The 16339-nt window shown below is 44.1% G+C and overlaps 1 protein-coding gene across 4 annotated transcripts in view; it reads left to right on the forward strand.

Moving 5' to 3' along the window:
* Positions 1–10607, forward strand: part of dbn1 (drebrin 1) — a 118869-nt gene extending 108262 nt beyond the window's left edge. For 2 of the 4 annotated variants that reach the window (XM_046304248.1, XM_046304249.1), the window contains exons 10-15: positions 360–474; positions 1565–1693; positions 5220–5333; positions 9114–9562; positions 10072–10162; positions 10396–10607. In XM_046304248.1, the coding sequence (XP_046160204.1) occupies positions 360–474; positions 1565–1693; positions 5220–5333; positions 9114–9562; positions 10072–10162; positions 10396–10448 (951 nt within the window). In that variant the 3' untranslated portion in view covers positions 10449–10607. The remainder of the gene's footprint in view (positions 1–359; positions 475–1564; positions 1694–5219; positions 5334–9113; positions 9563–10071; positions 10163–10395) is intronic. The other 2 variants (XM_046304250.1, XM_046304251.1) reach the window with 2 other exon arrangements.
* Positions 10608–16339: the final 5732 nt, after the last annotated feature.

Genomic DNA, 16339 nt, shown 5'->3' on the forward strand with positions numbered 1-16339 from the left:
GAGCATACAAACACTGCTACTACAAAACACACCGTCACTGAAACGACTGATTTGTTGTACTTCAGCCTGCTTTACTTTGCCATGATATAAGATTGTGCCACACTTCTCTCCAGTGTTAAGTTGAGGCGGCGAGTAAAGCACGTTGTATCTTCGACTCAGGGCCTGTATATGTGTGTCGTTGTGACCGTAGCACTCCTGGGTTTTGGATCTGTGTTGGTGAGACAACTCCGGCTACAGTAGGATATGTGTGTCTGACTCTGTGAGTAAGAGAAATGCTGTGATGTGGGTGTGTCTCACAGGGGTGCGTGTGTGTTCTAGTTGTCTAATGTTGTAATGTATGTATGTCTGTTTGTCGACAGGAGGCGAAAGCCCTGATTGCCCAGCGGGCGGACAATCCCAGGGAGTTCTTTAAGCAGAAAGAGAAGGCTGTGACCACTGGTGTGGACGTCTCTCCTGTCTCTATCCACAGGGCCGGTAAGACCAGAGGAGAGGAGAGGGAGGGAGGGAGGGTGGGTGGATGTCTTTGGGTCACCAAAACCACCATTCGTCTTGTCATTCACCTCGTCACCTGCCTCAGTCCCTAGACTGTACTGTCCCCCCCAGTGTGTCTGTTATGACTGGTAGTGGACAGAGCCCTTTGGATCCAGACAGCTGTATATCCCACAGAGATCTGTAAGCCAGGAGAACAGTTGGTGTAGAATTCAGATGAAGATGAGGAGTAATCCAGTTGAAGACAGATGAAGCAGAGAGATGGATTCTCTAGTAGTGTTCCCTTGCAGACTACATAGATATGGATAACAAGTGGCTCAAAGGAGCCAGGTGGAGCTGAATGGAAAATGGAAGAAGTGCCTGACTCGGTGAGGGTCTCCATACTGAATAAGACTCGTGTTCACCTGCAAACCCAAGCAACCAAAGAATCTCCTGAAACAATCTGTTTCTGTCTACAAGCAACGGTATATTTTCATAACGGACTATAGCTGTGTGCATTCCAAGTCCATCTGAAGATACTGAACTGAATCCATGTTCAGTTCCTTTCTCCATCATTAATGAGCTTGGTGCAGAAGAACAGGGAGACGAGGATAACTTCAAAGAACAGTGCTTCTCATTTCTACTACATCACTACTTTGTCCACAGTGTGTCATTACCACACTAACCACTCTCTCTTCCTTTCTCTCTTTGACCTCACTTCTTTGGTTTGATTCATGGTTGTGCGTCTATTTGTCTTGTCGTCTGTCTCTCCATTCATCCACCCGTACGTTTTATTCTTCTGGTGTCTCCCTCTGTTCTTCCTCCGGAACCTCTCTTGGGTCTCTCCTCTTCTCTCCTCACTAATGGGTTTATATGGGACCATGCCCATTCCCCCACAATCCTTCACTTCTCACGGGGATCCTCTTGGGCCTTGCCTCGTTTTATCTTGACTTTCTCCTTCCTGTCTTCCTCCTACTCTCCCTGTCTCTCTCTCTCTATCTTGTCTTTTCTTGTCCTCCCTGCGTCTGTATGTGTGTCGCTCCGTGTGTGTGTCGCTCCGTGTGTGTGTGTCGCCCTGGGCCCTGTCTTTTGTCAGGCCGTTTGGACAGCCCGTTACCAGGCCGTTTGGACAGCCCGTTCTTGAAGCAGCAGCACAGTCCCAGCGAGCCCAGTCCGCCCCCCCTCTGCACCCCGCCACATGCGAGGCTGCAGCCCACTGCACCCGGTAGGTACTGGACAGGAGGAGGAGCAGGGAGGACATGGAGACCCCCCCCCCCCCCCTTAGCCTCCCCACCCACCCTCACAGGACCACAGTAGAGGACACTCACCCCCAATCCTTCACCACGAACCCCACCCTAAAGCTTCTGTGGCAAACTCAGCCTCTTCCCCCATCCTTTCTCACCCCCGCTAGCTCAGCACTACTGTTAGCTAACCTGGGTCTGACATGCTTTATCATATTTTGAGTCCTTGGTGAGCATGTGATATAGATACCCATGGTAAAGTGGACCGTGTTGAGACTGTCTGTAGGAGATGGGTGGCTGTGCAGTGTGCAAAAACCCACGGTGCTCTGTGCTAAAAGTCCTCCCAGTGGGATGACAGATCCCATTACAGGTGGTGTCTCAGTAAGTCAGCACACTCCTGGTTTGGCCTCTTTCTCTGCACTCCCACTCTGGTGCAGTGTGCTTTTAGTTGTCTTGCTGATTTAATTGTATTTATTCATTTAACCTTTATTTAACCAGGTAGGCTAGTTGAGAACACCTTTATTTAACCAGGTAGGCTAGTTGAGAACACCTTTATTTAACCAGGTAGGCTAGTTGAGAACACCTTTATTTAAACAGGTAAGCTAGTTGAGAACACCTTTATTTAACCAGGTAGGCTAGTTGAGAACACCTTTATTTAACCAGGTAGGCTAGTTGAGAACACCTTTATTTAACCAGGTAGGCTAGTTGAGAACACCTTTATTTAACCAGGTAGGCTAGTTGAGAACACCTTTATTTAACCAGGTAGGCTAGTTGAGAACACCTTTATTTAACCAGGTAGGCTAGTTGAGAACACCTTTATTTAACCAGGTAGGCTAGTTGAGAACACCTTTATTTAACCAGGTTGGCTAGTTGAGAACACCTTTATTTAACCAGGTTGGCTAGTTGAGAACACCTTTATTTAACCAGGTAGGCTAGTTGAGAACACCTTTATTTAACCAGGTAGGCTAGTTGAGAACACCTTTATTTAACCAGGTAGGCTAGTTGAGAACACCTTTATTTAACCAGGTAGGCTAGTTGAGAACACCTTTATTTAACCAGGTTGGCTAGTTGAGAACACCTTTATTTAACCAGGTTGGCTAGTTGAGAACACCTTTATTTAACCAGGTAGGCTAGTTGAGAACACCTTTATTTAACCAGGTTGGCTAGTTGAGAACACCTTTATTTAACCAGGTTGGCTAGTTGAGAACACCTTTATTTAACCAGGTAGGCTAGTTGAGAACACCTTTATTTAACCAGGTTGGCTAGTTGAGAACAAGTTCTCATTTACAACTGCGACCTGGCCAAGATAAAGCAAAGCAGTTCGACACATACAACAACACGTAGTGACGCCTCTAGCACTGAAAATCAGTGCCTTAGACCGCTGCGCCATTCGGGAGCCCCCTTGATGATGGCTGTATCTATCAAAGAGCTGTATTGATCATGGCCCTTAGTTCGGCCTACTATTGCCTCTTATATATCCTATCACAAATGAATCTTAGTACTAACTACCCTAACGTACTAACACACTATCTTGTCAACGGCTTCAACTCTTCCATCCCCTTCACGCCTATGATGTTTACTCCATTATTCCTCTTGGTCGCAATGTTTATATGTTGTCCACTGAGGTCTGATCTTTTATCCAGGGGTTGTGGAGATGGTAGTATGGTTAGGGGACTAGTCATGGTAAACCCTATTGGGCAGGTTTTCACCTGGAGGAGAGGAGGAGAATTAACCAAACCTGCACACAGTAGGTTCCATGCTTCATTACTTGTTTTGGCGATCTCACTTCGTGTCCACCTTTACCCCCTTCTCCCTACCCTGTTTCTGCTCTCATGCTACTCCTGGACTGTGATGCTCTGCCCGTACACACATACCTCGCGTACCTCCTGAACTATGACCTGTGAGTGTATGTCGTCGTCGAGCTGCTCGTTCATTTGTGTTGCCTGTGGTCTCTGGGCTTGTGTTGTGGGCCCTGTGTGACCGTTATGTTACCTCTGACCTATGTATTGGAACTGTACTGTGTCTTCATGTTGTATGGTCTGTCTGTGAAGGCAGCTCTGGTGAGGGTGGCCAACCAATTCCAACTGGTTCCTACTAGACCCAACACCCTAGATATGTCAAAGGTTTTCCTGCAAAGGGATTCCTATACCACCATGAAATTCAGCCTGTACTTTTCACCTCTGGATGTCAAATATTTCCCCCCTTAAACTGAAACTGTGATTTTAAATGGTTCCGCTTTGATGAGGACGGGACAATATCCTGTCCTCTCTTCTTAGTATTTAAAGACCCCTAGATTAGTAGTGAAGTGGGAACCCCACCCAAGCAAGATGCTGTAGTCACTGTATATCATCACCAGTCAGTCATCTGTATGTCCTGTTGCTCCCAGTCACAGTGATGTTGGTCATTATCAATGGTTTGGTTGTTGGTGCTTTGGCTCTTAGTAATCACGAGCACGTTCTGTTATTGTGTCTGCAGTTCCTGGTCTAAATTGAATTGAAGGGAATTGTGTTTGGTGTATCAGCCTGTATAATGTGCTGGAGTTTATTCGTTGAATGGATATGAATTCTTTGTCATCGAGATTCGCCCTCCTCAGGTGAAATCTCCTCCCAGGTCATTCTTTGCAATGTGCATTACAGACAGCAGAGAATCACTAGCTGACTCAAAAACAGATTTATCCACATCACTTAAAGTGTCATTTTGATGGACATTCCTCACACACTATTTCTGCTTTCTGGTGAATTCATTGTTTAGATCAAGACAACATCACCATGAAGATCTGATTGTCTTTTTGCGCGAGGTGTTGAAGGATGCCCCTAAGCCCAGATCTAGGATCAGCTTCCGTTTGAACTCTGCTAATCATAATCATGGGATGTCTGACCTGTATCAGTGGTTAGGGGCAACTTCTACCTACAGTACTGATTTGAAGGCTGTGTATTGGAGAGAAGACTCCCATATGGGAGTGACTGTTGCTGCAGCTCATGCATGGGAATATAACTGTTGTTGCTGCTTACTGACAGCTAAATGCACAAAAGCCTGCTGGGAAGGACCCACGCTTCACCGCCGCCAGGGATGTCACCCATGCGTCACATGATCTCATCCCCAGCTGCATTTGTGCTTGAGCAGATATACAGCTGCTGTTGCACCATTCCAAGTCGCTAATTGAAATGAATAACTACACCGTTGTCATCTCCAGTGTGAAATTGAATGCAGTGTTCAGGCTAGTCTGATTGTGCTTATTGTGACCGATGGTGGTATTTCATTGTGTTCATTATGTGATTTCTGTGGTGGCCTTTTTGACTGGGTTTAGTGTTTGGTAACATTTTTGAACGTGCTGTTGATGGTGGGGGAGTGCTGTGTTTTTATTGTGTTGGTGTTTATTGTGTTGGCGTTGAGTGTTAGGTGTCATTTTGATTGTGACTGAAGGTATTGCACAATGGTGATGTTGGGTGGTGATTATGGGAAGTTGTGATGGTCTTCCCTCTCAATGTGTGTTGTCTGACCTTCCTCCAGATGGTGATGATGAAGGGAGCTCAGACCACAGCATGGGGACGTCCCCAACGCCTATCCCTAAAATAGTCACCACACCCATCCAGGAGGCAGAGGACGACAGCCGGAACGAGTGGGGTAAGACTGGACAGAGTTGTGTTATACTGGGGCCTAACAAGGACTTAAATAGTTGTTTTCTGTTTGATTATGTTGCTATATGCCACTTTGTACATGGTTAATGTTAACATTTAAAACTATTGAGAGCCCTGGCCTGTTGGCAATTTTTTTTTAACCTTTATTTAACTAGACAAGTTAGTTAAAAACACATTTTTATTTACAATGTCTGCCTACCCCGACCAAACCCTAATCCGGACAATGCTGAGCCAATTGTGCGCCACCCAATGGGACTCCCAATCACAGCCGGTTGTGATACAGCGTGGCTATTACTTATCCCATACAAAAACACACACACACCCACACTGGGACTGTGTTTGCCCAGGCCTCATTTGCCTTCACAGATGGCTGGGCTTCCCCTGCTCCTGTCTCTAGGCCCCAGTGGCGCTCTGATTCATATACTGTATGACTTGGGGTATTGTGTGTAGATTGATGAGGGGGGGGGGGTAATGTAATCCATTTTAAAATAAGGCTTTCTGAATGAATGTGCTGTACATTTTACGGACCCAGTATATTTTACAATATTTATATTTTGTTTGTTTTAGTCCCATCATTCAGCTCCATTCAACCCCTCCCATCTGTCTCTGAACCCCTCCCATCTGTCTCTGAACCCCTCCCATCTGTCTCTGAACCCCTCCCATCTGTCTCTGAACCCCTCCCATCTGTCTCTGAACCCCTCCCATCTGTCTCTGAACCCCTCCCCTCTGTCTCTGAACCCCTCCCCTCTGTCTCTGAACCCCTCCCATCTGTCTCTGAACCCCTCCCATCTGTCTCTGAACCCCCTCTGTCTCTGAACCCCTCTGTCTCTGAACCCCTCTGTCTCTGAACCCCTCTGTCTCTGAACCCCTCTGTCTCTGAACCCCTCTGTCTCTGAACCCCTCTGTCTCTGAACCCCTCCCATCTGTCTCTGAACCCCTCCCATCTGTCTCTGAACCCCTCCCATCTGTCTCTGAACCCCTCCCCTCTGTCTCTGAACCCCTCCCCTCTGTCTCTGAACCCCTCCCCTCTGTCTCTGAACCCCTCCCCTCTGTCTCTGAACCCCTCCCCTCTGTCTCTGAACCCCTCCCCTCTGTCTCTGAACCCCTCCCCTCTGTCTCTGAACCCCTCCCCTCTGTCTCTGAACCCCTCCCCTCTGTCTCTGAACCCCTCCCCTCTGTCTCTGAACCCCTCCCCTCTGTCTCTGAACCCCTCCCCTCTGTCTCTGAACCCCTCTGAACCCCTCCCATCTGTCTCTGAACCCCTCCCATCTGTCTCTGAACCCCTCCCATCTGTCTCTGAACCCCTCCCATCTGTCTCTGAACCCCTCCCATCTGTCTCTGAACCCCTCCCATCTGTCTCTGACCATTATCCACTTCTATTTGCCATATATATTTCAACTGTGCTGTGATGTTTCACAAACATGAACCTTTCTATTCTCATAGTTTCTACAGATTAGATTGTAAATGAAAGCAATTATTTTGCTAAGAGTATTATCGATCGATCGTGACTTTTCAAATCCCCCAGCAGTGCTATTTGCAGTTATCTCCAGGTAAATGTTTCAATTCTTCAGCCATTCCTGAACCTGCGACCAACAACAAGCTACATATGGGACAGTACCAAAACAAAATATCTAATGATTCTGTCTCTTCACAGCAAAATCTGCAGAGCTGGGGTGGCGGTATCCCCCATCTCCAGTGCCTTCGGAAAGTATTCAGACCCCTTGACCTTTTCCACATTTTGTTAAGTTACAGCCTTATTCTAAAATTTATTTTAAATTTAAAATAAAATACAAATCCTCAGCAATCTACACACAATACCCCATATTGACAAAGGCAAAACAGGTTTTTAGAAATGTTTGCAAATCTTTTTTTTTTTTAAGTTACCTTATTTACACAAGACCCTTTGCTATGAGATTACAAGTATTCAGACCCTTTGCAAACATGAGATTAGAAATTGAGCTCTGGTGTATCCTGTTTCCATTGATTATCGTTGAGATGTGTCTACAACTTGGAGTCCACCTGTGGTAAATTCAATTGATTGGAAATTATTTGTAAAGGCACACACCTGTCTATATAAAGTCCCACAGTTGACCGTGCATGTCAGAGCAAGAACCAAGCCATGAGGTCGAAGGAATTGTCTGTAGAGCTCCGAGACATGATTGTGTCGAGGCACAGATCAGGGGAAGATTACCAAAACATTTCTGCAGCATTGAATGTCCCCAAGAACACAGTGGCCTCCATAATTCTTAAAAGGAAGAAGTTTGGAACCACCAAGACTCTTCCTAGAGCTGGCCGCCCGGGGAGGGGAGGTGACCAAGAACCCGATGGTCACTCTGACAGAGCTCCAGAGTTCCTCTGTGGAGATGGAAGAACCTTCCAGAAGGACAAATATCTCTGCAGCACTCCCCCAATCAGGCCTTTACGGTAGAGTGGCCAGGCAGAAGCACCTTCTCAGTATAAGGCACATGACAGCCCACTTGGAATTTGCCAAAAGTTAACTTAAGACTCTCAGACCATGTGAAACAAGATTCTCTGGTCTGATGAAACCAAGATTGAACTCTTTGGCCTGAATGCCAAGTTTCACGTCTGGAGGAAACCTGACACCATTCCTACGATGAAGCATGGTGGTGGCAGAATCATGCTGTGTGGATGTTTCTCAGCAGCAGGTACTGGTAGTCTAGTCAGGACAGAGCAAAGTACAGAGAGATCCTTGATGAAAACCTGCTCAGTAGCGCTCAGGACCTCAGACTAGGGCGAAGGTTCACCTTCAAACAGGACAACGACCCTAAGCACACAGCCAAGACAACGCAGGAGTGGCTTCAGGACAAGTCTCAATGTCCTTGAGTGGCCCAGCCAGAGCCCAGACTAGAACCTGATCGAACATCTCTGGAGAGACCTGAAAATATCTGTGCAGCAATGCTCCCCATCCAACCTGACAGAGCTTGAGAGGATCTGCAGAGAAGAACGGGTGAAACTCCCCAAACACAGGCGTGCCAAGCTTGTAACGTCATACCCAAGAAGAATCGATGCTGTAATCGCTGCCAAAGGTGCTTCAACAAAGTACTGATTTAAAGGGTCTGAATACTTGTAACATGTATGTGTGTGCATATATATATTTTTTTTCTTTTTTTAAATTTTACTTTATACATTGTTTTTTTTATATATATATATATTTTAATCAATTTTAGAATAAGGCTATAACGTAACAAAATGTGGAAAAAGTCTAGGGGTCTGGGTAATTTCCGAAGGCACTATATATAACGTTCTATTGGTTGCATGAATTTTGTATTATAATTTAAATGGAAAAATGTGTAGTTTTGACTCGATCTCTTAACTATTTTGCAATCTGTATGGCACAGCTGTCAATTTTTTGTCCCTTAAAATAAACTGGTATACTTTTTTATTTATCACAATATTCTTTAAACAATCGGTCTTTAATGCAGGGCAGACAGACAAGTTCCTTTCTATCTCCCACTTCCACTTTTGCGGTAATTCTTTAATTAGTTGGTTGTAATTTTGGGTAGCGCAGACGTTTCCATATATTTTTGTCAGCTGCATGTGACAGCTCCACTAGTATATTTGAGTTTAACCTTAATATTTCTTGTTTTATTTGTTCTGTTTTTTTTTCTGGTGGATTAAACTGAAATTGCAACCAACTTTCTATAGTTTGTTTTAAAAATGAATGATCGATGGACTGTTTCGCTTTGTCTCCTATCAGGGCTTATTGATAACTTTTGATAACATTCCCTCTCTCCCTCCCCTCCAGGTGAGCCGAAGCAGCAGCCAGGCCCAGTTCAGGAGTCCACTCCCACCAAGCCCGTTCAGAGCGTGGCCCCCCAGACCCGCCCAGACTCCCAAGCCCCGTCCTCAACCTCGGACGACTACGACCCCTTCTCAGGTTTCAGGCCCCTTCCCGCACCCACTGCCGCAGACCCCCTGGTGGACCTATGGGACAGCAGTCCTGCCACAGGCTCCGCCCCCTCTCAGGCCCTGCCTCCTGGAGGGCGAGTCCAGCCCCTGCTGAGCTTCGACGAGATGGGAGACGTACCATTCTACCCGGGGGGCCCCGGGGGTGCTGAGGACGAGCCCTCCAGCCTGGTGGATGTGGCTGGGACCCACGATATGACCCTGAGCTACCAGCATGCACTGCAGCATGCTTCAGATGACACTCAGCTGATGACCAATGGGGAGACGCTGCTCAAAGAAGGGACTCAGGTCATTACGACATATTACATGACTTGGCAGAACTTTACATTATGTTAGCCTTATGCCATGTAGTTACTTTGAAACTACTTTGATAACCAGAATGTAATTAACATTGAACACATTTTCCTGCATTTCATATGTGGGGTTTATGACTTGTTGTGAGTTGTTTACTTTGTATGCTTGTATTGAATCTCTCCTTTTTCTAAAGTGATAATATTATGGGCCACAAGATGGCAGTAAATGCATTCTACATCGGCAGTAGTGAGTGCTGCTGGTTACCTAGGACTGAGAGGATGGAAGTCTGTTCTGTGTTCCTGATATGGAACAAAGATTGACACACACAGAGATACACTAACACACACAGTACAGCACTGGATTACACGAATTGCCCCAAGATAACCCAAACTGTACTGTACATGCAGTATACTGAACCGTGTACCCTTGTGATGGCATAGCTGGAGGAAAATGTCTATATGCTGAGACGATACTGTTATTAACTAATCTGTCTGCCTGTGCAGGCGAGCGAGGGTTACTTCAGCCAATCGCAGGAGGAGGAGGACTGCTCTGCTAAAATGAACCCGACGCCAGTGTTTTATAACAAGCCACCAGGTGAGTGAGAGAGCTTCATGTTTGGCGAAGTCAGAAACACATTTTTTTAAGAACTGCTGTCACACTTCTTTTTGAAGACAGTCTGATGTGTGATGATGATGGTATGTGGTTGTTTCTGCCCCCTTCTTTGACATTTTGTAAGACACCCTTGATGAAAATACTAAAGCGTGTGTGTGTGCTAAGATTGACCCAGTGGATTTGTGGATGTTTATCTATGCACTGTGTGTGTACAGAGATTGACATCACGTGCTGGGACACGGACCCTGTAATGGAGGACAGCGACTAGACGATGGCGGAGTAGAACAGTCCGGTGGAGGGAAGTAGAAACAACGCATCATCAATGACGAAACTGTTTTTAAAAAAGTAATAATAACAAGTCTTGCATTAAAAAAAAAAATCTGTATAATGTTCTAGAATAAAACAAAAAAATGTTAGCCACCGAAAAGGTTGTCGAGTTATTGTTAGAGATGCTAATTGGTTGATGATGAGCTCTTGTTTTTGAAAATGTATTTCTTATATTTCTCCTTATTTGCTATGTCGAGTAAATAGCAGAGAGTGAGAACTACTTTCTTGCGTGCTTATATACACAGCTCAGTAGCTCACGTCTGTGTCTTCTACAGCAGACATGACCCCTGTACCAGACAGGTAGCCTATTAAAAGTTAGAGCAAACCCTTTTGTGAGCAATCACAATTATTCCTACCAAAGCCCCCTCCTCCTCTCCCCAAACCCTGGGCCCCACCCTCCACCCTCCCTAGTGCCAAGAGTTGCCCTGCTCTGGCCCTCTCCCTTGAGGCCTAGGGGTCCTAACCTCACCCCCCCACCCCCACCCCCCCCCCTTCTGGGTAGCTAGCTGGTTGGGGATAAAAGTGGGCACGGTGCCTGGGGGAAGGGCGAGGAGGATCAGAGCGGAAATGGTGCCAAGTGTAATCCTGAAATGTTCAATGTGTCAGTTTGGCCATGGGACCTTACTCATAATCCACTGTAGACAGATAGACGAGGAGCGGGGAACCAGACAAAGGCATGGCGGACATCATAGTACAGGCTGGGAAAGCAGTACTATTGTACTATATCATAGTAAAACCCTCAAATATATATATATGTGCAAGTCACTTTGAAAATGAATATCTATCGTAGTTTCTTATTGTTTATTGTTGGCATACACACATTTTCCCCTAGTCTGTTTTTCTGCTGGGAAAGTATTAGTGCTATCCCAGCATAAAATCAGACTAGAGGAGAATGTGTATATTTTTTACTACCTATTAAAAGTGTACTAGAAATTAATATTCAGGGTCTTTGAATCATGGCCATAGCTGTAGTCTCGTTTTGTTTCGTCTCCAGTGAAAACTAGGCAATAACTATATCTAGAGTACTCAGATGGGAGCGAGGACATTCGTCACACGTTGTGGCACTATGAACGGAACGGTGTGTCTTGTGCTGAGGTTGTTGGAGAGCTGCCACACTAGTCTCTGCTGTATGACATGATACCCTTCTTTTCAGTAGACACAAATTCACATTTTTGTTGCATTCCATCTGTTTAAATTTCCCTCGTCCTTCTTTTAAAATGATGTAGTTCACATGCACGCCCCCTTGATGGCCTCAGAGGCACTATTGTAATTCTACCATTGGGACTATGTTGTTTTTGCACAGGTCTCATTCCCTGCTTGACTTTCACCCAGTCAACTCAGTTCTGATTTCACCCCTAATTGAGAAACAGTACAGTAGACTAGCTTTGCACGTAGGCCGTAGAAATGATTTTGATCATCAAGAATTCATTATCCCCTTTATTAATGTTCCAATGTTTAGAACAGATGATTATTGACCCCCCCCACACACACACACACGGCTTGTGGACTGTCTGTCTGTCTTCCTTCACATGATCTAGAGGTTGTTTATTACTGTTACTGTTCAAGGGTAGTTTCATTTCTGAGATTCCACACCTCTGATCTGATTCTAAATAAATCCAGTCATTCTTATTCATAGAGATAGAACAGTTCTATATTGTTATATCTCTCTGTTCTTACCACATAGTTCTGAGTGGGAACCAGAAAGCAATAAGAAAGAAAAAAAAAACAATGTCGTTTTTTTTTGTCCTGTAAATAGTGTTTGATATTTAGTAATATACAACTAATGATCGACTAACACTTTTTTTTGGGGGGGTCATTGTGGCCCTTATGATTATGCCGCTTTGAATTGAGGCTTGTTGTGGGATTGAGTGAGATTTTTAAATGAAGTTTCTTTGAAGAGAGATTTGAAATGTGAGTCGTGGTGGGATTCCATATCCCTCGCAGCCTTTTCCGTATATGAGAATCACCTCATGCTTGGTAAGAGCCGACCAACCTGCATCTTTAGCAGTAACTGACACCGTTTCCACATAATTTCAATGTATACTTCTTCACTCTGATAACCTCCTGGTTAGTGATTATTATTCTCTCCCTACTGCACTACTAGGAGACTACTACTCTACTACTACCCCTAATACTCGCCCCAAAGCAAGGCTTAGCTGTTCCTTGGCTTTACTGATCTCTTTTTATTTAAAAGATAGAAATAAAAAGATTCTCTTCCCTCTTTTGCGTCCGCTTCTCTCACACTGTTTTTTTTTTAAATAAGCGCAAGATCTTTTGTGACATGCTAGGTGCTGATGTATGTTAATAAAAGACTTAAAAACCTCCAAACGATGACTTCAGAGTTTTGATTTGAATTTAAACAATTTTTTTGCCCACTTCTCCCCAATCCAGTTGTACAATTGGGGCAACAGGTAGCCTAGTGGTTAGAGCATTGGGACAGTAACCAAAAGGTTGCTGGACCGAATCCCTGAGCTGACATGGTAAAAATCTGTCGTTCTGCACCTGAACAAGGCAGTTAACCCACTGTTCCCCGGTAGGCCGTCATTGTAAATAAGAATTTGTTCTTAACTGACTTGCCTAGTTAAGAATATATATATATAAAATGTTTTTATTTTATTATATATATATACACATTTTTTTAAATCCAATGCACTTGAGCACTGAAATATTATCATGACTTAAGGAGGAAGTGCAAAGGGAAATGCTAGCATCATAGAGTTAAATAATATCATGACTTAAGGAGGAAGTGCAAAGGGAAATGCTAGCATCATAGAGTTAAATAATATCATGACTTAAGGAGGAAGTGCAAAGGTCAATGCTAGCATCATAGAGTTAAATATTATCATGACTTAAGGAGGAAGTGCAAAGGGCAATGCTAGCATCAGAGTTAAATAGAACATTAGAATGAACATTGGCATCCCTGCAACGTGACATCCGTCTTGGTCAGGGAATCTTATAGCATATATTGTTGGAAGTTCTTTTTTTTTTAAACATTTAAATGATCTAGCAATCAAATAATCTCTTCAAAGCAGCTATGATCATGAACACAAAACATCCAGCAACATTGAAACACGAATCTGTCAAAGCCACTTGTCATGTTTGTTTTTATTCAACTGCATTTTATTAAAGAGATGTTGGTACCATTGAATTAGAACCATAACTGGACTATGACTATGAAGCCCCTTTCTCACAGATATACATGGAACACATAGGTTGTGTCCCAAATGGCACCCTATTCCCTATATAGTTCCTATGGGCCCTAGTCAAAAGTACTATATAGGTAGTAGGGGGACTTTTTTGCTCTGCATTCCATACAATACAGTAGTAGCAGAGAACTAACAGAGAACAGCTCCTGCAGTCAGATGTATACAGAACACTTTGCATGCTACATGCTGTACAGACAGTCACAGCGGAACAGGTATGTATTTGTGAGGAGGTGTCAGAGAGTCCATACTATGGCAGGGCCACGTTCTGCTATAAGCCATATCAATCTGTAGCCTGTCTGGAATAATATGCTTCCTTGGATGGTAAATGAATGTCTGTTCGAATTCCTCAAATGATGGATATACCACAGTGATGCCAACCCAATGTTAGAGGAACGGTCCATTCTATCAGGGCATTTTATTGAGCTCCTCAAAATGGCTGCCACATTGCCAGTTAGACAGTTGATGTACCCGGGCATAGAGGTAGAGGACTCATCTTTGTACCGTTAAAGCGTATGTGACAGCATAGGCAACCCTATTAAAGAAATCTCAATTTTGAAGTAGTCCATTTTCTTCTTCACAATTGACTGATCCCTCCTCGTAACCCAGTTGGACACGACTCCAACCGGGTCACCAGAATGGACCAGCCAAGGAAGTTGGAAGTCCCACCCAGTTGACTATATTAAAGTGGTGGAAGCCCTCAATGGCACTGCAAATGCTAATACCTATTGGCCACTAGAGGCCTCTCATTCTCTATGATATGGGTCCAGTTTCAACTGTGTTGGGTGACCCCTTGGGTTAGGAGATGGGAAACTCTGTCTGACACTACTGGCAGTCCCAGTCCCACACTAGTAGCTAGAAGCCATGTAACCTTGCCCAGTGGCCCATATCCATTGTGCTCTGACTATGTTCAGCACTGGCCACACAGCTGACGTTCCCATTCACTCTATGTAAACAAACTGAGCTAGCACTCTGGCCTGGTGGTTGCCAAGCAACACGTAGGCCAACAGAGGAAGGATGACAGTTTTACACCTCGGTCTTTTCCTTCTGTGGCGGAGGAGGGGAAAAAGAAAATAAATTGCATAAACAAAATAACAGTTGTACAATTAAATAGGCGACTGGAATCCAGGCATGACAGCTCAGAAGCAATTGTCAATCAATCAAGAAGACTCTATATGACATGATGTTTGATCTAAACAGACAAAACATTTGGCAAAATAATATTTAACATTTACTTCTACATTCAAGCATGGATAGAAACACCTCAAATTAAATTGTGTTCATTTTCAGTTACACTTATATCATGAATCTGTACATTCAGGGGCCATGATAATCAGATTAAATTGGTTGTTCCAAAAAAGGAAAACTCCTAAACTCTCAAAATGATTGTCTAAATGCAATTGTATACTGTAAAAAAAAAACAACACAAAAAACAGCATCTGGAATAAACTTAATGGACTGCCTAAATTTTAGGTTTCAAGATAACCACAACTACCTTAATATATAAATAAGTGCTCTTTGACATTCCCCTATTGTCTCTCACTTCAAACTGCAATACTTTTTTTTACCTCTCAGTAATAACATTCTCTATTTACAGGAATGGCCTCAAGTAGCTTTCTTTCATGCTCTTTCTCCTCTCACCCATTTTTCTCTCTCCCCCTCCAGTCTCTCCATCTCTCTCCTTCTGTTGGGTACTGTATGTTTCCTACCTGCACATTTGTATAACCTGCTGTGCCCCATACTGTAATGGTGGTGTTCCTTGGATTGAAGACCTCCAATCCAATTCCCTAACTCGAGCGTCCTTGAGGACCGAACCAAGCTGACAAGCTTCCTAATTTGTCCAAGCATCTCAAGGGTGCTGCCAGGTAAGCCCATCAAATAATGCATTAATTTCAGTGGTTACATAATGTGATTGAATTGGGTTACATAACAGCTAATAACAAAGAGACGGACCTTGGTGGGTAACATGGTTCCTCATAGGCTGAGAAGGGTAGTAAATGGGGTCCGTATTGGATGGATTCAGAAGAAGGAAATACTTTGGCCTTGATGCAATCAACGCACTATTGTTCATATCTCACTAATTTTCCCTCATGATTTTTCAGATTGATTTTTCCCCAGCAAAACCATCTGGGGCACGACTGCGTGATTAAAATATGAAGGTAATTTCAGATTAAGCCGACATATGCAGGGTTTACTGTGAATGCAGTCTCCGGCTGACGGGGAACGTTGCCTTTAAATGTAATCATGCTGTAACGCTGATCACGAGCTCCACGGATTGAATTCAGCGCGTAATCACACTAGTTGTGGAAAAATGTTTGAAAACAGAAAAAATATTCCCAAGATATAATTGGTTGTGAGTGACAAAAGAAAGCAGGGTGTACGCTAATTATACATTCCTTAATGGGAATTATTAGATTTAACACTTATGCTTCAGCACTCGGCTAGGGTTCCTCATCAGACTCAGCGAGATGGAAATGACTAGCGATAAGTGTTTTCCAAAGCTCAACGAAGAGGAGCTGTCTGAATGTCATTGACAACACCAGTGGTGCCGAGAGAAGGGGTCAGATATTATGAAAGAGCGAGACAGTGAAAGCCATGAATAGCTAAATAATATTTGAGGAAATAAGGA

The sequence above is a fragment of the Oncorhynchus gorbuscha genome, linkage group LG16 (genome assembly GCF_021184085.1).
Source record: "Oncorhynchus gorbuscha isolate QuinsamMale2020 ecotype Even-year linkage group LG16, OgorEven_v1.0, whole genome shotgun sequence".
NCBI lineage: Eukaryota > Metazoa > Chordata > Actinopteri > Salmoniformes > Salmonidae > Oncorhynchus > Oncorhynchus gorbuscha.